Source organism: Macaca mulatta, chromosome 15 (assembly GCF_049350105.2).
Source record: "Macaca mulatta isolate MMU2019108-1 chromosome 15, T2T-MMU8v2.0, whole genome shotgun sequence".
NCBI lineage: Eukaryota > Metazoa > Chordata > Mammalia > Primates > Cercopithecidae > Macaca > Macaca mulatta.
In genome coordinates, this window is record NC_133420.1 from 94,279,285 (window position 1) to 94,304,520 (window position 25,236).

The 25,236-nt window shown below is 36.5% G+C and overlaps 1 protein-coding gene and 1 pseudogene across 8 annotated transcripts in view; both read right to left on the minus strand.

Annotated features, from left to right (window-relative positions):
- Window positions 1–3,782: 3,782 nt before the first annotated feature.
- The window catches only part of JAK2 (Janus kinase 2), a 155,738-nt gene continuing 134,284 nt past the window's right edge, over window positions 3,783–25,236 (minus strand). For 5 of the 8 annotated variants that reach the window (XM_028834212.2, XM_077964998.1, XM_077964996.1 and 2 more), the window contains exons 23-25: window positions 15,120–15,237; window positions 5,407–5,520; window positions 3,795–5,166 (exon numbers count right to left, since the gene is read on the minus strand). In XM_028834212.2, the coding sequence (XP_028690045.1) occupies window positions 5,059–5,166; window positions 5,407–5,520; window positions 15,120–15,237 (340 nt within the window). In that variant the 3' untranslated portion in view covers window positions 3,795–5,058. 8 annotated transcript variants of the gene reach the window in all.
- LOC144334879 (immunoglobulin heavy constant epsilon pseudogene) lies at window positions 23,301–25,234 on the minus strand (annotated as a pseudogene).

Below are 25,236 nucleotides of genomic sequence, written 5' to 3' on the forward strand. Positions count from 1 at the left end.
GAATGATGCCTTATTAAGGAATAATGGTATGCTCAGTGTTCTAGGATTCAACTTCAACATTTTTCTAAGTCCTTCAATAAGAAGGTAAAACTCAGTTTCAAGTTTGTCAACAACCTTTACTCTTATTATCAAGAGTTTCTATTCAACAAACTGCAAAGCACTGTTATAAAAGTAATAAAGGTAAAAAAGTGGTACCATGAGATTCACACTGTCTTCAAAATTATTGATAGGAGTAAGGATTTATAACAGCTTTTAAAAAAACAATTCTGACAATTTATGGGAAATACTATTTTAATTTTTTTTTTTTTTTTGAGACGGAGTCTTGCTCTGCCGCCCAGGCTGGAGTGCAGTGGCCGGATCTCAGCTCACTGTATTTTAATTTTTAAATGCCTCTTAACTGTAGTCAGTAAGTGCTAACAATCAACACAATCCAATTATTGTCATTTAGCTGTGGGCTCCCTACAACCTGCACATGATGGCTTATATACCTTGGTTATGCAGATTAAAATTGTTAACTGGGCTGGGTGCAGTGGCTCACACCTGTAATCCCGGCACTTTGGGAGGTCGAGGCAGTTGGATCACCTGAGGCCAGGAGTTCAAGACCAGACTGACCAACATGGTGAAACCCTGTCTCTACTAAAAATACAAAAAATTAGCCAGGCATGGTGGCGGGCACCTGTAATCCCAGCTATTCAGGAGGCTGAGGCAGGAGAATTGCTTGAACCCAGGAGGCGGAGGTTGCAGTGAGCCGAGATCGCACCATTGCCTGGACAACACGAGTAAAACTCTGTCTCAAAAAAAAAAAAAAAAAAAAATTAACTCATGGTGTTAGAGAATTCAGTTATTTTTTCTTAAAAATCAAGGTGAAGCCTTTGATTCTGTAAATAACTTTTTTCTCTAATCAAAAATGAGGGGTCTTAAATGTTACTAAGGACATAATAATAAATTTTGTTCTAATATACTTAAAATTTAGGATAGCCAATAAAAGCCCATTGTAATAACAACCTTCAACAAAATTATTAAGCAGAGGAAGAAAGTATGATATGTATACTTCAAGTAGTATTCCACTAAGTATTTTCATTATTGAGTGCCTTGTTAGGTTATCTTTCCATTTGCTTTAGTATCTTTGATTTCTTTAACTTCATTGTTTTTCATTTCAGTAAATAAATTCCAACTCACAATCTTATATTACATGCTCCTAGAAAATTCATACCCTGAGTTTCCATAATACATACCTCAAGTATTTGAAGGACCTTAAACTTTTTTATTATTAAATACCATATATTTAATTATCTGTGTATGAAAAGCACCTAAACATTTTCATCTATGTATACAATTGTGCTTGAAAAGATAAATAACTGATCAATAGATTTTTCCATTTCACACTTTGGGTTTTTAGTGTTTGACAAGATCTTATCATCTGCAATGGATAATTTGCCTTCTTAGCTTCCTGTTGTCTCTATAATATGCCTGCTCTACCATTTTCCCATACCACCTTGATTTATTTGTTGTTATTTACCAATCATTCAGATCTAAAAGCTATGCTTCTGTCTGTTCACACTGCTCAAAGATGACTTTACCTCAATAAATAGCGTGTATATGCGTGCTTCTACTGCCATTATCTTCCTACTACTGGTATTAAAATTAAAACATTCACAGAAGCTTGTAATGCAAATAACTAGAACAGGGACTCTTAGAGCTCTTTTGAAGGTCTCATTTTAAAAATCTGTTACAGTTATATTAAAAATAAAATGTTAAGCAATTTGTTATATAAATAAAGGCCTTATAATAGATAATGACCATTAACAACTTTTAAAACCGTATTAGTAAGACTGGTGTTTCAGTTGGAGGTAAGGCTTTTCCTTAAAAATGTGAAAGAGTATAAAAAAGAATGAAACGTATTGAGAGCCTGCAGCAATTAAGCAATGCCATCTGGCATAAACACAATTGGAATTAATTTTTTAACCTAAGAAGAATTTTATTTATATTATAGTAAAATAAAAGGTAAGATTATAAAAGTAAATATTTTAATATTTAGGCATATAATGTGCATTTTACTAAGAATCTGATTAACGTAAAAAGTTAAAGGCTATATGACATACATACATGGATTTGACTAATGTAGTTTTTCCGTTCTCTTGGTGTCATTTTGAAATCTAATATCACTGTCAGAATTATGAAACATTTAGCAGCTAGTTATCTTGATATTAAATCCAACCAGCTACAATTTGAGAGTAAACACACAGTATTTCTGATATTCATACTTTAATTGTTTTTTTCTTAAATCAAGCTTATCTCATAAAACCTAGTCTTTTGTTTGGATAATCCTGCTGACTTACTGTTATTATTTATTCTAATATACAGCAAACTGATTCTTAGTAAATTATTCCCCAAAATTAGAGAAACTTTCATTAGAAATATTAGAGAAACTTTCATGAGAAATAATTTGAATACAAGAATTAGGGTGGGATACAACAATGTTCATTAAAGACAGTACAGTGGTTGATAGCAGTTGTAGGAAGCATTTCTTAAAAACTGGAAGGTAAACTATCATAACATCCCTAAACCAATGTGTGTGGCCCGTTTCCTTGATTAGGTAAAAATGCAAAAGAAAATCACTTCTGAATATTTACTACATCACTATTTCAATTTAGGGGGAACATGGTAAAGAAATTAACATAGTCTCAATAAATTGAGCACATAATGCCACACCCACCATGGAGACTGGCTCTACAGATATAGAACTGTAGGTATTTTCTAACTGTTTTCTAGCTGTTTAAATAAAATTCAAATACTAGAAGTTATAGTTGTAATAAAAATTACACTTGACTGTAAAGTAGCAGTCTTAGGTTAAAAGAATGCTCTTTCACAGCAAATTACAGTGTTACTGGCAGCATGTATAAATAGCATGAAAAAGTGACTATTTTCCAAGCAAGTACCCATGGAAAAAGAAAATCATTTATAGAAAGATTGTATAACTTAATATACTGTAAAGTTACAGAATTACATAATTCTAAGAATACCTTTACCCTTGTTTCTGAAGAATATTAATGTGAAAAAATATTTTGGCATTAACTGCTACGATAATTACTTACCTGTTTCTTGTACAAAACCAACTTAATAGCTACAGGGTTAGCTTATTTTTATGTGTAGTCAGAATCAAAATGGAAAACTTTACGAAGCCTCAATGAAAAGAAGTCTCTTGGAAACTTGGAATTTTATAATAAGGTAGTCATCCCATTTTAAAAACAAGAATGTACATGTGGGATTCTTTATATAAAACTAAAAGATGAAGCATTTTTAAAAAACTTTAAGTTCACATCTTGTTTTAAAAAACAGAATGTTAGAGATCCTTGAGAAGAACCTACTTTTTAAGTATGTACTTAAGTTTTAGTATGAAAATCTGAAATCAAGCATATTATATGATAGGCTATTTTTCACTTGCAAGGTAGTAAAATGGAAAATCTCTTAACTGTGTTGCATATACAAATCCTTCAGGAGTCTTTACAAATTAAATAAAAATTAAATTTTCAAAAAAATCTAAAATCTTTTTTAAAACCTAATTCACTGTCATTTTAGATTATTTCTGCATCCAGAACTATTAAAATGCTTTAAGTATAATGAATGTAAAAAACATTTCTTCCTTTTCCTTCCCTTCAACCCAAAATGAGAAGTCTTCAGTACAAGTTTTAAAAAAGTAGAACATACCACTAAAAATAAAGTAAGAAACTATTTTCTTTTTAATCAAAATAGCAAGTATTTTAAGTTTTGTATAAATAACCCACACACACACGAAAAACCCACCATATTTTATTTTAGGTATGGTGTCTAAAGTGGAGTAGCAATATAACAAATGACAACAACGAACAACCCCTTATACTTAATTGGAAAGATGTATGCTCTCATTTTTCTTAAAGATACACATTATGAATTTTCTACTGGCATTCTTGAATAAAATTAACAAGCATACTTTTTCACTTACCTCATTTTCCCTCTAAAAAGGAAATAAATCTCTTCTATGACTGCAACGCAAAGTTCTGAAACCCCTCAAATATACAATCTTTAGGAAAAAATTCTTAACCTGCTACACTTCTTAATGTGCTATCCATTTTAAAAACAATATATTTTATGGCTTATGCTTAAATTTAATTCATGAGCATAGATCTCAGAGATTGAAGAATCTTATTGGCAGTCAGCAGCTCAAAGGATGACAATGTTCCTCGCATTCTTAATCTCAACATTTTAAAAGAAAACTGTTCACAGTAGTCTTAGAAAAATTTGGAGATAGTTCCATTTAAAAAACACATTCACCACAAATAGATACAAGGGAAACCATAAGAAAATAGATTATATCTTTGTAAGCTTGTTTCATTTCAAAATGTATTCTTTAGGGTCAGGGAAATTTCCTATAGAAATAAAACTAGACATTTGTTCCCTTTACTTGAAAAATATTTACAGTACACAAGCTAAAAGTATACACCTGCTTATAATGCTGGCCAGTGATATAAGTGAACAAGGACACAAAGGTACTTATTCAATTATCTGAACATCTAATTTGTTTGTATAGTGAAGTAGTTATAGATAAACTATGGAAAAATTAGAAAACAGTATTAATGAACACCAGCCCTCATGTGTATAAAACATCACACAAGATGCCAAGGTATTATACATCCACTGTGGTAAAAACTATACATACATATTCTGTGCATCTTTAACATCACAAAATTTACATAATAATTTTTTCACATCTCAAAAAGCTGAGGTGAAAAAGTCTTTTTTTTTTTCTTTTGCCAGACATGAGTGATGTTAACTGACAATGTTTAAGAAACTTCTTACAAAACTCCTTGCTAAGGAATTCTCATTAATGTCTTTTACTGGTGACCTCATGAAGAAAAACTTACTAAACTTTGAAAGTTTTGAGCAGATATTTTCACATCTTTGCTGGCTAGCATCATGATTTATATAATAATGATATATGTAATAATAGTCCACAGCAATGTGAAATAGAAAACTTTGTTCTATAAATATACTTTGTTCTCAGAATGAAGGACATTTCTTTCATCCAGCCATGTTATCCCTTATTTGATCCACTCGAAGAGCTAGATCTCTAAAGGAGGGGCGTAGATTTACATTATTGTTCCAGCATTCTGTCATGATCATATAAATCTGTAAAGGAGAAAATAAACCAAAATTACAAGGAACACTAAGGACCATCTTTTAATTGGTGGAAGACATTAATTTTCAATACAGGGTACATGTCATAACTATGCCTTGTTCCACAGTCATCTGATTATGCTGTTTATCTGGAAGCTCCGCAAATTAAATTTCAGAAAGTGAACTGAAGTCTTTGAGTAAAAAGTAAAATAAAATGCATGATTACCATGGATTTAAAAAAAAAATGTTTACCTCATCTGGGCATCCATCTGGTCTTGGTAATCTTCCATTATTCTTCAAAAGTTCTATCAAATGGAACACGATCATCTGTCCTTGTTTATCATTGCCAATCATACGCATAAATTCCTAAAACAAACCCATTTTCAATATTTTTTGTACATTTAATTTGTAGCAAAATTATTTCTCAATTTCCTCCAGTCAATGGGAAAAATTTAGTATATGTGTGCTTTTGTATGTTTTCAAACCTTTTCAAAAGAGGCTACTTTTAGGATCAAAAACATAAGGCTGTTAAATATGGAACTTCTATAATTTCCATTTCCATAGCTGTAATAAACACCACAAATCCACTGAGAAGGGCTCAAAACACATGAACTAAAAACATATTTCCTTTGAGTTTTTTGTTGTTAAAAAACTCACATTTTTATATTACATTTCAATTGAAATAAAAACGAATATAAAACAATATAAGAAAAAATGAATAAGTATAAATGCAACAGAAAACTTTCATATGTCAAAGTTTATAAAATTAAAATCTGAATTATAAGCTAGGAAAAAAGGCTAGGCGCGGTGGCTCAAGCCTGTAATCCTAGCACTTTGGGAGGCCGAGACGGGCGGATCACGAGGTCAGGAGATCAAGACCATCCTGGCTAACACGGTGAAACCCCATCTCTACTAAAAAATACAAAAAACTAGGCGGGCGAGGTGGCGGGCGCCTGTAGTCCCAGCTACTTGGGAGGCTGAGACAGGAGAATGGCGTAAACCCGGGAGGCGGAGCTTGCAGTGAGCCCAGATCCGGCCACTGCACTCCAGCCTGGGTGACAGAGCAAGACTCCGTCTCAAAAAAAAAAAAAAAAAAAACAAAAACAAAACTTAATCATTTACTTATTTTCAATGTAGAGAGATCTTATAAATTGGTAAAAAAAAAAATATATATATATATATATATATAAAAAGATAGGCAAATCACAGAAGACATACTTCACATATATACATACTCGCCCTAAACACCCAACAAATACATAGTCAATCACATTAATAAAAGAAATGGAAATTAAAATATATATAACCTCTCCCCTATCAACTTGGCAAAAGTACATAAAAATATAATGACCAATACTGGCAAATGATGAAATGTACATCCCTATGCATTGCTGCTGAGATATAATCTGGCACAGCTTTTCTAGAAAGCATTTTGGAATTAAAACCTTTAAAATAGTTCATAACTTTTATTTTTATTCTAAGATACTTACCAGAGATAAATATAAATATGCATGAGGATATTCACTATGTTCACTAAAGTGTTACTTAAATGACTGAAGAATGGAAAATGATTGTTCAGACATATATAGCCTTATGATGGAATGCTACTCAGCAATTAGAAAACACATTTGCAGTACATTTTCCTAATATAGTAAATTATCCATGCTGTAATACTTCATGAAACAGCAGGAGAGCAAACTGCACAGTATGACCTTAATTTTATAAAATAATGTATATTTATATATAAAAGTGAACTTTTATAAAAGTTATAAAAGTTTCATATAATTTTTTGTATATACTTTTATACACAAAATAAAAAGAAGCCTGAAAGATAACATACTACAGTATTAAGGTGGTCTTCTCCGAGTAATTGCATTAGAGATGATTTTTATTTTTTCATACTTTTCCATATTAAAAAAATTCTGTGATGACCCAGAGAAAAATTACTTTGGAAGGTTTATTTTAACTTATGCAATAATTCCTACAATGAATGAGCTAACTGGATTTAATAAAAATAATATTAAGAGACTATACTAAGTTTCCCAATACTCCCTTTTTAAAAAATTCAAGCTACTTTGTGAATAAATTTGGGGTTATTTTGTTGGATATTGCCTTAAAAATAAGCAATAAGAGCTCTAAAATAAGTCCTAGGCTTACTGTTCTTTGGATAAATCCTTTCTTATGTTAAAAAACTTCAATGTGGCTGTCTAGGAAACCGCGGCATCGGCGGACAGGGGCTGGCGGCCAGAGCTGGGCAGGGGGCGGAGGTGGGGGCTTGGCTGTCTCCAGGGCTGCCACACAGAGCACGGGCTTCGTGGCATGGACATACCTGTTTGTTTCTAATGTGGCTGTAGTTGGCATTCTATCCCATACCAAGATACCTTTTGTGATGAAGAAACCGAGGCACAGAGGGATTAAGTAGCCTGCTCAAGATCACACAGCTAACTAAAAGTGAATCAGAAAAATAAAGAACCAGCATCAAATTTGAAGTGGCCACAAATTCTATTAAAGCAGAATAAATAGTGTGAACCATAAAAGAGAACCAGTTTCCTCTCTACTCTGCAATTTAGAAGAAAAATTTTCATCCAAGGACAGATCAGAAGATGGCCGAATAGGAACAGCTCCAGCCTCCAGCTCCCAGCGTGAGCGACACAGAAGATGGGTGATTTCTGCATTTTCCACTGAGGTGTAGACCGACACCTAACACCTCACACGGCTGGGTACACCCCTGAGATGAAGATTCCAGAGCAAGAATCAGACAGCAGCACTCGCTGTTCAGCAATATTCTATCTTCTGCAGCCTCCGCTGCTGATACCCAGGCAAACAGGGTCTGGAGTGGACCTCAAGCAATCTCCAACAGATGTACAGCTGAGGGTCCTGACTGTTAGAAAGAAAACTAACAAACAGAAACGACACCCACACCAAAACTCCATCAGTACGTCACCAGCATAAAAGACCAAAGGCAGATAAAACCACAAAGATGGGGAAAAAGCAGGGCAGAAAAGCTGGATATTCAAAAAATCAGAGCGCATCTCCCCCTCCAAAGGAACGCAGCTCATCGCCAGCAACTGATCAAAGCTGGACGGAGAATGACTTCAACGAGTTGAGAGAAGGCTTCTGTGGATCAAATTTCGCAGAGCTAAAGGAGGAACTACGTAACCAGCGCAAAGAAACTAAAAATCTTGAAAAAAGAATGGAAGAATGGATAACTAGAATAATCAATGCAGAGAAGGCCATAAACGAACTGAGAGAGATAAAAACCATGACACGGGAAATACGTGACAAATGCACAAGCTTCACTAACCGACTCGATCAACTGGAAGAAAGAGTATCAATGATTGAAGATCAAATGAAGGAAATGAAACGAGAAGAGAAGTCTAGAGGAAAAAAAGGAAAAAGAAATTAACAAAGCCTCCAAGAAGTATGGGATTATGTGAAAAGACCAAACCTATGTCTGATTGGTGTGCCTGAAAGTGAGGGGGAAAATGGAACCAAGTTGGAAAACACTCTTCAGGATATCATCCAGGAGAACTTCTCCAACCTAGTAAGGTAGACCAACATTCAAATTGAGGAAATACAAAGAACGCCACAAAGATATTCCTTGAGAAGAGCAACCCCAAGACACATAATTGTCAGATTCACCAAAGTTGAAATGAAGGAAAAAATGTTAAGGGCAGCCAGAGAGAAAGGTCAGGTTACCCACAAAGGGAAGCCCATAAGACTAACAGCAGATCTCTCGGCAGAAACTCTATAAGCCAGAAGAGTGGGGGCCGATATTCAACATTCTTAAAGAAAAGAATTTTAAACCCAGAATTTCATATCCAGCCAAACTAAGTTTCATAAGTGAAGGGGAAATAAAATCCTTTACAGACAAGCAAATGCTTAGAGATTTTGTCACCACCAAGCCTGCCCTACAAGAGACCCTGAAGGAAGCACTAAACATGGAAAGGAACAACCAGTACCAGCCATTGCAAAAACATGCCAAAATGTAAAGACCATTGATGCTAGGAAGAAACTGCATTAACTAATGAGCAAAATAACCAGCTAATATCACAATGACAGGATCAAGATCACACATAACAATATTAACCTTAAATGTAAATGAACCAAATGGTCCAACTGAAAGACACAGATGGGCAAATTGGATAAAGAGTCAAGACCCATCAGTTTGCTGTATTCAGGAGACTCACATGCAGAGACACACATAGGCTCAACATAAAGGGATGGAGGAAGATCTACCAAGCAAATGGAGAACAAAAAAAGCAGGGGTTGCAATCCTAGTCTCTGATAAAACAGACTTTAAACCATCAAAGATCAAAAGAGACAAGGCCATTACATAATGGTAAAGGGAACAATTCAACAAGAAGAGCTAACTCTTAAATATATATGTGCCCAATACAGGAGCACCCAGATTCATAAACCATGTCCTTAGAGACTTACAAAAAGACTTAGACTCCCATACAATAACAATGGGAGACTTGAACACCCCACTGTCAACATTAGACAGCTCAATGAGACAGAAAGTTAACAAGGATATCCAGGAATTGAACTCAATTCTCCACCAAGTGGACCTAATGGACATCTACAGAACTCTCCACCCCAAATCAACAGAATATACATTCTTCTCAGCACCACATCACACTTATTCCAAAATTGACCACATAGTTGGAAGTGAAGCACTCCTCAGCAAATGTAAATAAACACAAATTATAACAAACTGTCTCTCAGACCACAGTGCAATCGAACTAGAACTCAGGAGTAAGAAACTCAATCAAAACCGCTCAACCACATGGAAACTGAACAACCTGCTCCTGAATGACTACCGGGTACATAACGAAATGAAGGCAAAAATAAAGATGTTCTTTTATACCAATGAGAAAAAGATACAACATGCCAGAATCTCTGGGACACATTTAAAACAGTGTGTAGAGGGAAATTTATAGCACTAAGTGCCCACAAGAGAAAGCAGGAAAGATCTAAAATTGACACCCTAACATCACAATTAAAAGAACTAGAGAAGCAAGAGCAAACACATTCAAAAGCTAGCAGAAGGCAAGAAATAACTAAGATCAGAGCAGAACTGAAGGAGATAGAGACACAAAAAAACCCTCCAAAAAATCAATGATTCCAGGAGTTGGTTTTTTGAAAAGGTCAACAAAATTGATAGACCGCTAGCAAGACTAATAAAGAAGAGAGAAGAATCAAATAGACGCAATAAAAAATGATAGAGGGGATATCACCACCGACCCCACAGAAATACAAACTACTATCAGAGAATACTATAAACTCCTCTACGCAAATAAACTAGAAAATCTAGAAGAAATGGATAATTTCCTGGACACTTACACTCTCCCAAGACTAAACCAGGAAGAAGTTGAATCCCTGAATAGACCAATAGCAGGCTCTGAAATTGAGGCAATAATTAATAGCCTACCAACCAAAAAAAGTCCAGGACCAGATGGATTCACAGCCGAATTCTACTGGAGGTACAAGGAGGAGCTGGTACCATTCCTTCTGAAACTATTCCAATCAATACAAAAAGAGGGAATCCTCCCTAACTCATTTTATGAGGCCAACATCATCCTGATACCAAAGCCTGGCAGAGACACAACAAAAAAAGAGAATTTTAGACCAATATCCCTGATGAACATCGATGCAAAAATCCTCAATAAAAATACTGGCAAACTGAATCCAGCAGCACATCAAACAGCTTATCCACCATGATCAAGTGGGCTTCATCCTGGGATGCAAGGCTGGTTCACCATACGCAAATCAAAAAACGTAATCCAGCATATAAACAGAACCAAAGAGAAAACCCACATGATTATCTCAATAGATGCAGAAAAAGCCTTTGACAAAATTCAACAGCTCTTCATGCTAAAAACGCTCAATAAATTTGATATTGATGGAACGTATCTCAAAATAATAAGAGCTATTTATGACAGACTCACAGCCAATATCATACTGAGTGGGCAAAAACTGGAAGCATTCCCTTTGAAAACTGGCACAAGACAGGGATGCCCTCTCTCACCACTCCTATTCAAAATAGTGTTGGAAGTTCTGGCTAGGGCAATCAGGCAAGAGAAAGAAATCAAGGGTATTCAGTTAGGAAAAGAAGAAGTCAAATTGTCCCTGTTTGCAGATGACATGATTGTATATTTAGAAAACCCCATTGTCTCAGCCCAAAATCTCTTTAAGCTGATGAGCAACTTCAGCAAAGTCTCAGGATACAAAATTAATGTGCAAACATCACAAGCATTCTTATACACCAGTAACAGACAAACAGAGAGGCAAATCATGAATGAACTTCCATTCACAATTGCTTCAAAGAGAATAAAATACCTAGGAATCCAACTTACAAGGGATGTAAAGGACCTCTTCAAGGAGAACTACAAACCACTGCTCAGTGAAATAAAAGAGGACACAAACAAATGGAAGAACATACCATGCTCATGGATAGGAAGAATCAACATCGTGAAAGTGGCCATACTGCCTAAGGTAATTTATAGATTCAATGCCACTCGCATCAAGCTACCAATGAGTTTCTTCACAGAATTGGAAAAAACTGCTTTAAAGTTCATATGGAATCAGAAAAGATCCCGCATTGCCAAGACAATCCTAAGTCAAAAGAACAAAGCTGGAGGCATCACACTACCTGACTTCAAACTATACAACAAGGCTACAGTAACCAAAACAGCATGGTACTGGTACCAAAACGGAGATATAGTCCAATGGAACAGAAGAGAGCCCTCAGAAATAATACCACACATCTACAGCTATCTGATCTTTAACAAACCTGACAAAAACAAGAAATGGGGAAAGGATTCCCTATTTAATAAATGGTTCTGGGAAAATTGGCTAGCCATAAGCAGAAAGCTGAAACTAGATCCTTTCCTTACTCCTTATATGAAAATTAATTCAAGATGGATTAGAGACTTAAATGTTAGACCTAAAACCATAAAAACCCTAGAAGAAAACCTAGGTAATATCATTCAGGACATAGGCATGGGCAAGGACTTCATGTCTAAAACACCAAAAGCAATGGCAACAAAAGCCAAAATTGACAAATGAGATCTAATTAAACTAAACAGCTTCTGCACAGCAAAAGAAACTACCATCAGAGTGAACAGGCAACCTACAGAATGGGAGAACATTTTTGCAATCTACTCATCTGACAAAGGGCTAATATCCAGAATCTACAAAGAACTCAAACAAATTTACAAGAAAAAAACAACCCCATCAAAAAGTGGGCAAAGGATATTAACAGACATTTCTCAAAAGAAGACATGTATACAGCCAACAGGTACATAAAAAAATGCTCATCATCACTGTCCATCAGAGAAATGCAAATCAAAACCACAATGAGATACCATCTCACACCAGTTAGAATGGCAATCATTAAAAAGTCAGGAAACAACAGGTGCTGGAGAGAATGTGGAGAAATAGGAACACTTTTACACTGTTGGTGGGATTGTAAACTGGTTTAACCATTGTGGAAAACAGTATGGCGATTCCTCAAGGATCTAGAACTAGAAATACCATATGACCCAGACATCCCTTTACTGGGTATATACCCAAAGGATTATAAATAATGCTTCTATAAAGACACATGCACACGTATGTTTATTGCGGCACTATTCACAATAGCAAAGACTTGGAATCAACCCAAATGTCCATCAGTGACAGACTGGATTAAGAAAATGTGGCACATATATACCTTGGAATACTATGCAGCCATAAAAAAGGATGAGTTCGTGTCCTTTGTAGGGACATGGATGCAGCTGGAAACCATCATTCTCAGCAAACTATCACAAGAACAGAAAACCAAACACCGCATGTTCTCACTCATAGGTGGGAATTGAACAATGAGATCACTTGGACTCTGGAAGGGGAACATCACACACTGGGGCCTATTATGGGGAGGGGGGAGGGGGGAGGGATGGCATTGGGAGTTATACCTGATGTATATGACGAGTTGATAGGTGCTGACAAGTTGATGGGTGCAGCACACCTACATGGCACAAGTATACATATGTAACAAACCTGCACATTGTGCACATGTACCCTAGAACTTAAAGTATAATAAAAAATAAATAAAATAAATAAATAACGTGAATAGAATTAAAGTTTTAGGCTGAGCACGGTGACTCACGCCTGTAATCCCAGCACTTTGGGAGGCCAAGGCTGGCGGATCAAGAGGTCAGGAGTTCAAGACCAGCCTGGCCAACATGGTGAAACTCCATCTGTACAAAAATACAAAAAAACAAAAATTAAAAAAAAAAAAAATTCAATGTATGTTCTTGTCGATTTTGTCAAAGATCAATTGGCTATAAATATGTGGCTTTATTTCCGGGTTCTCTATTATGTGCCATTGGTTTATGTGTTTGTTTTTTACATGAGTACCATGATGCTTTTGTTACTGTAGCCTTATAATATAATTTGAAGTCAAGTAATGTGATGCTTCCAGCTTTGTTCTTTTTGCTTAGAATCGCTTTTGCTATTAGGGCTCTTTTTGGTTCCATGTGACTTTTAGGATTGTTTTTCCTAATTCTGTGGAAAAATGATATTGGCATTTTGATAGGAACTGCATTGAATCTGCAGATTGCTTTGGGCAGTATGGGAAAGGACACCCTTTTCAATAAATGGTGCTGGTAAATTGTATTGCCATATGCCGAAGAATGAAACTGGACCCATATTTATCACCATATACAAAAATTAACTCAAGATCGATTATAGACTTAACTGTAAGATCTGAAACTATAAAAATACTAGAAAAAAAAACCTAGGGAAAACTTTTATGGAAATGGGTATAAACAAAGAATGGCAAAGACCTCAAAAGCGTAGGCAACAAAACCAAAAACAGACAAATGAGACTTTATCAAACTAAAAAATTTCAGCATAGCAAAATAAATAATCAACAGAATGAACAGAAAGCCTGCAGAATAGGAGAAAATATTTGCAAATTTTGTATCTGATAAGGAACTACCATTCAGAATTTATAAGGAACTCAAGGAATTCAACCAAAACCCCCTAGTAATCATGTTAAAAACTGGACAAAGGAGATCAGTAGACATTTTTCAAAAGAAGACACCCAAAAGGACAAGAGGCATATGAAAAAATGCTAATCACCAGAGAAATGCAAATTAAAATTACAATGAGATATGCCTTATTCCAGTCAGAATGACAAAAAAAAAAAGAGAAAAAAATTACCACAGTGAGATATGTCTTACTCCAGTCAGAATGGGAAGAAAAAAAAAAAAGAGAGAGAGAAAATAACAGATGTTGGCAAGGGTGTGGAGAAAAGGGAACTCTTATACACTGTTGCTGGGAATGTACATTTATACAACCTCTATGGAAAACATAAAGATTCCTGAGAGACCCAAAAGTAGAACTACCATTTGATCCAGTATTTCCACTATGGGGTATCTACCTGAAGGAAAAGAAATGACTGTATCAAAAAGATACCTCCACCTGTATGTTTATTGCAGCATTATTCACAAAAGCAAAGACATGGAATCAACCTAAGTGTCCATCAATAGATGACTGGATAAAGAAGATGTGGTATACATACCCAATGGAATACTACTCCGCCATAAAAACAAATGAAATTATGTCTTTGGTAGCAACATGGATGGAGGTAATTATCTTAAGTGAAACAAATCAGCCATAGAAAGACAAATACCACATGTTCTCACTTATAAGTGGGAGCTATATAATGTATACACATGGACGTAGAATGTGGAATGACAGACAATGGAGACTTGGAAGGGTGAGCCATTGGTGGGGTAGATGCTGAGAAATTATTTAAGGGTACAATGTATGTTATTAAGGTGGTAGATACCCTAAAAGCTCTGAGTTCACCACTATGCAATGTATGCATGTAGCAAAATTGTAATTGTACCCCATAATTTATAAAAATCAAACGAACAAACAAAAAACTGAAAGTAAATAAAAAGCACACTGACCGCTGGTGGACTTTTACTCTTCTCAATGTATGTGAAAAGTTCATACAGAACCACTCCAAAGCTCCAAACATCTGAGGCCACAGAAAACTTGCTCTCTGTCAGTGATTCTGGAGCATACCTGTAATATATGAAGAACACTTAAAAGACAGTTAATTTGATATGTGGACTCTTGATTTTACCTGCAAATCATTGTATAAATAAATTTTTAAAAAGTGTAGAGAAAAGAGTTATCACAGCAGGCCTGAGGCTTCTATGATTAAAAGGACCTTTTTGCCTGGCACCTGTGAGCTTAGATTTCAGGAGGGATTCAACAATTCCCTGAATAAGAGTGACTCACTATGCCTAGATTATTTGTGCAAATAATACGGTTTATACTAACATCTACTTTTCTTCTGGGAGTCTGTAAGTTTAGTATGTGCCAGGCAGAGAGTGCCTAATTTTGCTTTGTGTTATTTTCCTATAATGAATCATAACCATGAATATGGATATATGCTGAGTCCTGTGAGTCTTCCTAGCAAATCGTCAACCTGGGGGTGGTCTTGGGAACCTCTGACATAGAAAGATAACTAAAATCCAAAGAAATTTATTTTTGTCTCTATAGACAGCACCAAGGTTAACTACAGGGTATCTTCTAAGAAGTGAAAATAAGCTGCCCTTTGCAAGTTAAGCTTTAAATGAATCCATATAAGTATCCTGCAGAAAAAAAAAAAAAAAAATGGTTCCAAGGCAAGACTTAAAGCTGTAAAAGAAAAAACCTGTTAATCAGAAGAGGGGGTGACTATGAGAAGGAATACAGAAAGTGAAAAGTCACAGAAATGGTGCCATTGTTCACTCAAGCATTAACACTATCCAAGGGAAAGTTTTGGCCCAGTGGACTGGGAGTATCATGGTTCCATTGCTAAGTTTATCTTTATTATAGACACAGCTACAGAGATGTGTTTTGGACTGATGACATTAAAAATGTGAATTACATAGGTTTAATCTCTCCTTCAAAATACCATTTAAGTTTCCTTATTTCCACAAATCCTTCCCTGCCTACTCCAGGTCTTATTGCCCTCAGGCCATAGGTTTCCTATAGTACTGGCTGTCCACACTACATAATTAAACACCCTAATGCTATATTCTTTTTATATTTAGTCTTTACAAATTTTACATATCTAGTTATGTTAGTATCAAATGTATGTTAATTTTATCCGACAAGGGGAAAGTAATGTTCTTGAAGACAGCACTATTCATTCCCTCACTCCTTGTAAAATACGCTTTTCCTCTGGTTTTCATATAGCACTCATTGTAATTTCCCGCACATTTCCACAGCTGTTTTTTTCTGTCTGTTCTATCACATATGTAAGGGTAAATACAAATTTAAAAAGAAACAAAATTAATTCCCCCTGTTGAAAATAAGAAAAGAAAGACTCTTCCTTCTTTGTTCTTAGAGCATTCAGAAAACTTGCAAATTCTTTATCTTTTTGAAATGTATGTAAATCTTTTAAAAATCTCTTGCTTCAAAGCCTCTTGCCAGCTTTATGGCATGAATGACCCATGAATGTCTTTCTCAAGAACCTGTAACCATCTCTTGGGAATACAGTCATCAAGGAAGATAGCGCCCTTAATCCCAGTTTCTGTGGGAGCGTAGAAGCCTCACTTCAGCAGGAGCCTCCTTCCAAGCTGCAAAACTATCTCCTGTCATGAAGATATGAAAAGTGTTTTTTTACCTTTATATAAAACCAATTAGCAAAGTCACTCCAATTAGCAAGTGAATTTAGAATAAACTACGTATGCGACAAATAGTGCTGTCAAGTCTTACTTGAGGACTAATGTTTATCCTAAGAACTTCAATGAAAGGGATTGTTATATCAGGTTGGCTATATAAAAGGGTAAGATTTCCTTCTGTCTTTGCAATCTCTTAGGGGACTACTTGTGATACACATCACATCCTGCTGTAATGCTTACTCAATCATAAAATTGTTTTCCTTCTCTTCTATCTTTGTGGAAAGGTTTCCTGGGTTGGGAGATTTTGTTTTCCATTATACTTTTCCAACACTACTCTTTTCTGCCTCTTCTAATTTGAAGATTTCCCAAGGTCTCATCATCAGATTTATTCCTCTCTTGGTTAAAAGCTTTCCCTTAGATAGTATCATCCACCTATATACTAAAGTCTCCCAAATTTATAACCATATCTTTGAACTTTCTTTAGTGCTCCAGACTTTCAGAACATTTCCACATTAAAGATCTATAGGCAAACAGAATTCCAACCTCTTTCCAAAACTTGATTACTTTATGTTTCTTATGCAGTAAATAGCATCACAATCTATTTAACTGCTCAAGCTGAAAATCTTAATTATTTTTGACTCATCTTTCACTCCAGTGTCTAATGACCCACCAAGTCCCTTTAGAGTATAGCTTAGAAATATCTCAAATCAGTCTCCTAACCCATCGTTACAGTTTAGGTCACATCCTTATCTCATGACTAGTACAGAGGTCATCAAACAAGGTGAAGAATAATGTACGAAGATCATCCGATGGGTACTTCTGTAGTAAAAAGAGTATAAGGATCCTCTAGGAGTCCAAAATCCTGTTTCACCAATTTTTTAAAACATTTAAGCAGAGGCACTGTTTTCCCCTAGTTATTAGCATCAACCCCTAGGACATGCCATAACATATTGTTAGCTTAAAACAAAAGAGCATTTTTGAACAAGAAAAACAATATAGATAACAAAGTTTCTTTTAAATGAAATTGAGTTTTTAAAAAAATGATATGATGGGCCAAATCCTGTGAATAAAAATTATGTGAGTTCTTTCAGACTTCAGATTTAGTGTTTGCTATGTGTCTCCTCCAAAATTCAGGGTGTCAATGTGATGGTATTAACAGGTGGGGCCTTTAAGAGATGATTAGGCCATGAGGGCTTCTCCCTCATGAATAAGATGAAGGCCCTTTTGAGAGGCTTCATGCAGCATTTGGCCCCTCTTGCCCTTCCACTTTTGTCCATGTGAGGACGTGGCGTTCCTCCTCTCTGAAGGATGCAGCAGCAAGGCTCAATCTTGGAAAGCAGAGAGCTGCTCTCACCAGACGCCTGAACCTGCCAGCACCTTTTTCATGGACTCCTAACCTCTAGAAGTGTGAGAAATAAATTTCTGTTCTTTATAAATTATCCATTGTCAGGTATTCTGTTATAGCAGCATAAAAGCACTAAGACAGTGTTTATTATTCACTAAGTTAGCTAAAACCTATTTTATTAACTCATATTCCAAAATATTTACACAAAATTTAATGAACTTCATTGCATTGTATAAAATATTTATTCTACTTGCAAATATAAAAATAAAACTATATGCTAATTGCCTGATTTGATTTTAGCAGTATATATTTTTTGTTTTCATTAAATACATAGGAAAATTTTGATCATGATGAAAAATAAGTTATTTCTGATTTTCATATAAGTTGCTTCTAATTATTCCCCAAAGTCATACATCAGTATTCACTTCCTACCTTCCCCTAACACATTTACTGAAGGAATAACCATGTCTTTTACCACATACCCTACACTTCATAAGTTATAATCTTAGTCATATTTTACTCTGTATTATTTATTGCAAATTAAGTAATGAGAAATTATGTTTTCATAATACGAAATTAATTATGCCAGATATGTATCATCTTAAGCTTATCCTGACTGCCCTCATGATTTTTTCACATGTATAGGCAGAGATACAGGTCCCAAAGCTTATATAATTTGAAGTCTTTTTTTTTCAGGCTTTCATTATGACAAATAATACAAAATTATACATGAAAGTACATAATTTTCTATGTAAAATTAGAAAGGAACCTTGGAAGGAAGGAGCTCTGGATATGCTTCACTGGCTTCATAATAAACATACCTCCATGCATTTGTTCTGTCATTTGTTTCTCAGGTTTTAAATCACATATTATTAATATAGTCAGTGACTTGAAAAATGAAGTCCGAGTTTTCCTGCCAGAAATTAAGTGTCATTTGTTTGATGCCTGGCATTACCAAATGGGTTGTATGAAGGACATTCTTCACAAAATCTACTCAACCTTTGAGGTAGCTCAGAGGTTTGCTATGTTTAAATCATATATTTAAAACATAAAATTTTAATAATAATGTATTAATAATATTCTATTTTTCCAAACTTTTCTGAATGTATTAGTTTAAACAAGATACCTCCACGTGAAAGTGTAACATATAGTTGGAATTAATTTTAAAAACTTTTTGGTACACTTTTCATAAATTGAGAAAACAGATGAACCTGATGACTGGTTAGTAAACTCATTTTTGAAAGTCAAGTGGTTTTAATTCTCTGCTTTTAATAAAATTGAAAAATAATGGATCTGATTGAATGAAACTGCCAAATAACATAATTTTAATGGTATATTACTGTACTTTTTTCCTACATATCTCAGAAGGAGTCATAGAAATGAATGATACTGTTAAAACTCCTTCCATTCATGTCCACTTATTTACACAAACAAGTTTTCTCAGTGTTGACATCTGTAAAGTGCAAAATGAACGCAGATTTATGCTTAATCTTGTCCCATTATAGAAATAAATAATATTCACCCAAGGATATACAAACCAATTGGAGGGGAGGGATTGCTCTATTCACCAATAAAATTTTTAAAGCAATTATCCAAATGTGTTATTTACATTGCTTTGGAAAACTGTATCCTAGTAACTTCAATGATAACCCAGAAGAAAAATGTGAATAGTTACAAGTTTGTTGGTCACAGGAAAATTTTTAATTAATTTCAACTTATATACCTATTTTGGTTACAAAGAAAATAGGTGATCATAAGATTATCCAAATACAAAATGTAACACATTATGCAAAATTTGGAATGAGAAGGGAAATGGAAATACAATTTTAAAGAGAAAAAGGAATGATACAAAGTTTGTAAAAAAAAAAAAGAAAAAAGAAAAAAGTCTGTTCATATATATTTTTAAGTGGGTGATAAGTGGGTATCAAATTGATGCACAATTTATTTTGAGATGGAGTCTTGCTCTATCGCCCAGGCTAGAGGTGCAGTGGCGAGTTCTCGGCTCACTGTGAGCACCATTTAGATTCAGTTGGACACATTTAAAAGATTGACATAGCTGCTATTTAAATGTCAATATTTAAAATACATTATAACTACTTAAACTTAAAAAAAATTAGCTATCAATTTAAAAATGTATGAGGATGTGGTTTTTCAAAATTCTTTTAGTGAGTATATATACTTAAAAGGTTTGAAAACCAATGACCTAGATCCTTGTAAAATCTGTCTAATTAGCTGTTTCTCTACTATTAGCCTCTCCTTAATACAATGTCCCCTCTATGTCGGTAGTTCTCAAAGCTTTTGATCTCAGGCTTCCCTGTACACTCTTAAAAATTACTGAGGTTGCCAAAAAACTTTTGTTTCTGTGAGTTATATCTACCAGTATTTACCATATTAAATATTAAAGCTAATAAAATATAAAAGTGTTTATTAATTTATCTAAAAACCATTACCTGTTAACGTAAATAATGTATTTTATGAAAAATAACTATTTCCAAAATAAACTTTGATAAGAGTCACATTGTTTTATATTTTTGCAAGTTTCTTTAATGTTTGGTTAAATAGAAAACATATCTTGTTGCCTCTGGAAGACTATACTTATGAAAAAATGAGTGAAAAGAGCAAATAACATCCATTATTATGAAAATACTTTTTACTTCACAGACATCCTAAAAGGGAGTCCCAGAGGTCCCCACACTTTCAGAACTGCTGTTCTATAATAAAAGTAGAGCTATCTTTCTAAAATGTGAATCTCACCATGTTATTCCACTGGATAAAGCCTCTGATTTCCCACCTTACACACTGTCTACTAAAGAACGTCTGAACTCATTAATGTGGTCTACTGGGTTTGTGGTAGTCCAAGTACACTGCTATAACAGAGTACCTGACAATGGATAATTTATAAACAAATTTATTTCTCACACTTCTGGAGGTTGGGAGTCCATGATAAAGGTGCTGGCAGGTTCAGGTGTGTGGTGAGGGCTGCTCTCTGCTTCCAAGGGGAGCCTTGTTGCCGCATCTTTCAGAGGAGAGGAACGCCGTGTCCTCACATGGATGAAAGTAGAGGTCAAGAGGGGCCAAATGCTGCATGAAGCCTCTTATAAGGGCCTTAATCCCATTCATGAGGGAGAGGCCAACTCAACCAATCATTGAAATGTCATCTTAGTTATCTTACATAAACCTTCAGCTGAATTACTTGTACTGTTATGTTTTCCCATTACCTTAATTATTGTACTTACACACTACATTGCAATGATTTGATTATACATTTGATTTTTCCTAATTATGAGCTCTTAAAGGGAAGGGGCTATGGGTAGTGGACCTGTCAGTTGAATTTGCCTATCACATCAAACTTTTCTTTTTAGTTCAGCCTTCCAACTAAGGGACAGTCCTTCTTTTCTGATGCAAATCCTATCTTCATATCCCTAGCTCCCTGTATAGTATTTGGAGCACAGTAGAGTCTTAATATGTATTAGCTTGTATTCGTTAAGTATACCCAAATCTCTGGATCTTCATATACAAATATTTCTTGATTGTCAGCTAATTTTAACCTCTTTAATTTTTCATTCTGAAAACAATAAAAAATTAAATTCATGTATCACTGGAGATATGGCCAAAAGAGATGATTATTTTTAGATGAGTCTTACTTTTTAGTTTCATACTCTAAAAATAATTAGATGAAGGCAGTTCTAATGATAATGAGGACATTCCTCCAGAAGTATTTTTAATATTATGAAAAAATCTCAAACCTACACAAATTAGAGAACAATTAATGCCAGATTAAAGCATTATCATGGTTAGGAAGGCTTACAAGCATGAACTCTGGGATCAGACTTTTTGGGTTTGAATCCCAGTCCAATGATTTACTAGTCATGCCACCTTGGGTAAGCTATTCAGTTCTCCATGCTTAAAATAGAGATAATAATCATACATGTTCTCCAAGGGTTGTTATGAGGATTAAATGAGATTATCCATAAAATACATTGAGCCCAATGTAAGCCTACAATACATGTTCAGTGTTTTTTTTTTTTTTTTTTTTTTAAATTATACTTTAAGTTCTGGGATACATGTGCAGAATGTGCACGTTTGTTAACATAGGTATACACATGCCATGGTGGTTTGCTGCACCCATCAACCACATTAGGTATTTCTCTTAATGCTATCCCTCCCCTAGACCCCCACCCCTGGACAGGCCCTGGTGTGTGATATTCCCCTCCCTTTGTCCATGTGTTCTCACTGTTCAACTCCCACTTATGAGAACAAGAGGTGTATGGTTTTCTGTTCCTGTGTTAGTTTGCTGAGAATGATGGTTTCCAGCGTCATCCATGTCCCTGCAAAGGACATGAACTCATCCTTTTTTATGGCTGTATAGTATTCCATGGTGTATATGTGCCACAATTTTCTTTATCCAGTCTATCATTGATAGGCATTTGGGTTGGTTCCAAGTCTTTGCTATTGTGAGTAGTGCCACAATAAACATACATATGCATGTATCTTTATAGTAGAATGATTTATAATCCTTTGGGTATATACCCAGTAATGGAATTGCTAGGTCAAATGGTATTTCTAACTCTTGATCCTTGAGGAATTGCCACACTATCTTCCACAATGGTTGAACTAATTTACACTCCCATCAACAATGTAAAAGCATTCCTATTTTTCCACATCCTCTCGAGCATCTGTTGTTTCCTGTTTAATGATCACCATTCTAACTGGCATGAGATGGTAACTCATTGTGGTTTTGATTTGCATTTCTCTGATGACCAGTGATGATGAGCTTTTTTTCATGTTTGTTGGCCACATAAATGTCTTCTTTTGAGAAGTGTCTGTTCATATCCTTCACCCATTTTTTGATGGGGTTGTTTTTTTCTTGTAAATTTGTTTGAGTTCTTTGTAGATTCTGGGTATTAGCCCTTTGTCAGATGGATAGATTGCAAAAATTTTCTCCCATTCTGTAGGTAGCCTGTTCACTCTGATCATAGTTTCTTTTACTATGTAGAAGCTCTTTAGTTTAATTAGATCCCATCTGTCTATTTTGGCTTTTGTTGCCATTGCCTTTGGTGTTTTAGTCATGAAGTATTTGTCCATGCCTATGTCCTGAATGGTATTGCTTAGGTTTTCTTCTAGGGTTTTTATGTTTGTTTGTTTGTTTGTTTCTGAGCAGCACTGTTTATTGGGGGTGGCCTCCTGGGGTCGTTGCAACAGTGGACAGAAGGTCAGCTCTTCCTACCAACAGTGGCCAGCTCTTCCTACCACACAGCTGGACAAAGCCCTAGTGGGGAGGAAGGCAGGAGGACATTTAATGGGATTTACAGACACCAGCTTCTTGACGGTCTGTGAGCCAGTCACCATCTCATGGACCACAGAGCAGATGAACTCATTTTTCTGTTCCCATTCGGCCCTGGTCACCTCCAGGCAGCTGAAGACTAAGAAGCCAGAGCCCTTGGTTTTGCAGGGCTGCGTCATGCTGTGCCAGGCGTCTGGGAGCTGCACCTTGTTGTGCAGCAACTGCACCAAGATGTCCTTGGGCTAGAAGTTCTGGATCAGGCAGGTGAGGGTGCGCTTGTCTGGGTTCCTCGGCTCTTCTAGCATTGCAAACCCGTAGACCTCTGGGGGAGCACAGCGGTCGCTGATCTTGGTCATGGACTGCACAAGGGCCCTGGGCAGGTGGAGGTGGATCACCCTGCACTGGTAGGTCTCCCCCTCGATCCAGTCTCTGGTGCCCACCAGCAGAGTGGACGTGATGATGAACGTGCCACTGCACTGCTTCTCTTGCCTTAGGAGGACCTGGGCCACGGACTTCCCACTGGCCCGGGACCAGGTCAGCTTCACGGTCCCCTTGCTAGGTGCCAGGTCCACCACCAGACAGGTGATTGTGGGCAACTTGCGGATGAACAGGTAGAAGGGGCTGGGCTAGCTCAGGTAGGCACTCACCCCTTGCGGGTTGGAATCTGCATGCTTCTTGGCACTGTCCTCAAAGGCATTACCTTGATAGGTGACCTGGCAGGTGTAGGTGTGGTCGGGCAGCCAAAGCTTCTGGGTGAGGGTGAGCTTGCTTTGTGTGGAGGCCAGCTCGCCCTCCAGCATGGGAGAGGCAATAGAGCAGTTCACATCCACGACCTGCCCATCCTCCAGCCAGGTGATGGCACCTGGGGTGTACCCGGAAATGAGGCACAGGAACTGGATGGTCGGGGGGAAGTGTCCACTGCCATCACAGGACTGTAAGATCTTCATGGTGGGCAGGGCGAAGTCCCTAGAGTAGACGCTGAAGGTACTGACCTGGTCTGCAGACCACAGAGTGTGTACCACGCTACAGGTGAACATTTGCTTGGTCCATGCACCTGAGGTGGTCAGATGGCTGGTGGTGGCGTAGTGGCCAGAGGGTGTGAGGGTGGTGGCTGGGAAGGTCACAGCACTCCTGTTGAGGTAGCCTGTGTCCCAGGTCACAGTCACCGGCTTCAGGAACTAGCCTGTGGCCAGGCAGCCCAGGGTCATGGAGGTGGCATCGGAGGCAATGTCTTTGCAGGAGGGGAACAAGGGGAAGACAGATGGGCCCTGTCTGGAGGCAGGACAGTGAAGGTCAGCTGAGACTGGCCTACCAGGGGAGTAGCCCTCTGAAGTCCTCTAGGCCAATCTGGTCCAGCCTGGCCCAGGTCAGTCCAGCTTTTTTTTTTTTTTTCTTGATAACTAATGTTCTTTTCATTTTCCTTAAATTATGCCTAGGCACAATTTGCTGCTGGCTTTTGAAGAATAAGCCAAGTTTTCACAGCATCTCCCTCAAGTGATATGTTATGATGTCTCCACATTTTATAGTTAAGGCATTTTTTTTCTTTTCTGACAAACTGTATGTTCTGTTACTTGCTTTCAGATTTTGTTTACTGAAAAAAAAAAAAAGCTCCTGTCAGCCCAGACAACAGGGCTAAGACGCAGTTTCAGGATCCATGGGGCAGGTCACAGGGTGACATGGTGACTGAGATTTGGGGGCAAGGGGAGCAAGGCCAGTGGGAGGTGAGCCAGGGTCCCAGGGAGCTCCTGGACCCAGAGTCACCTTCCTTGCCCCCATCA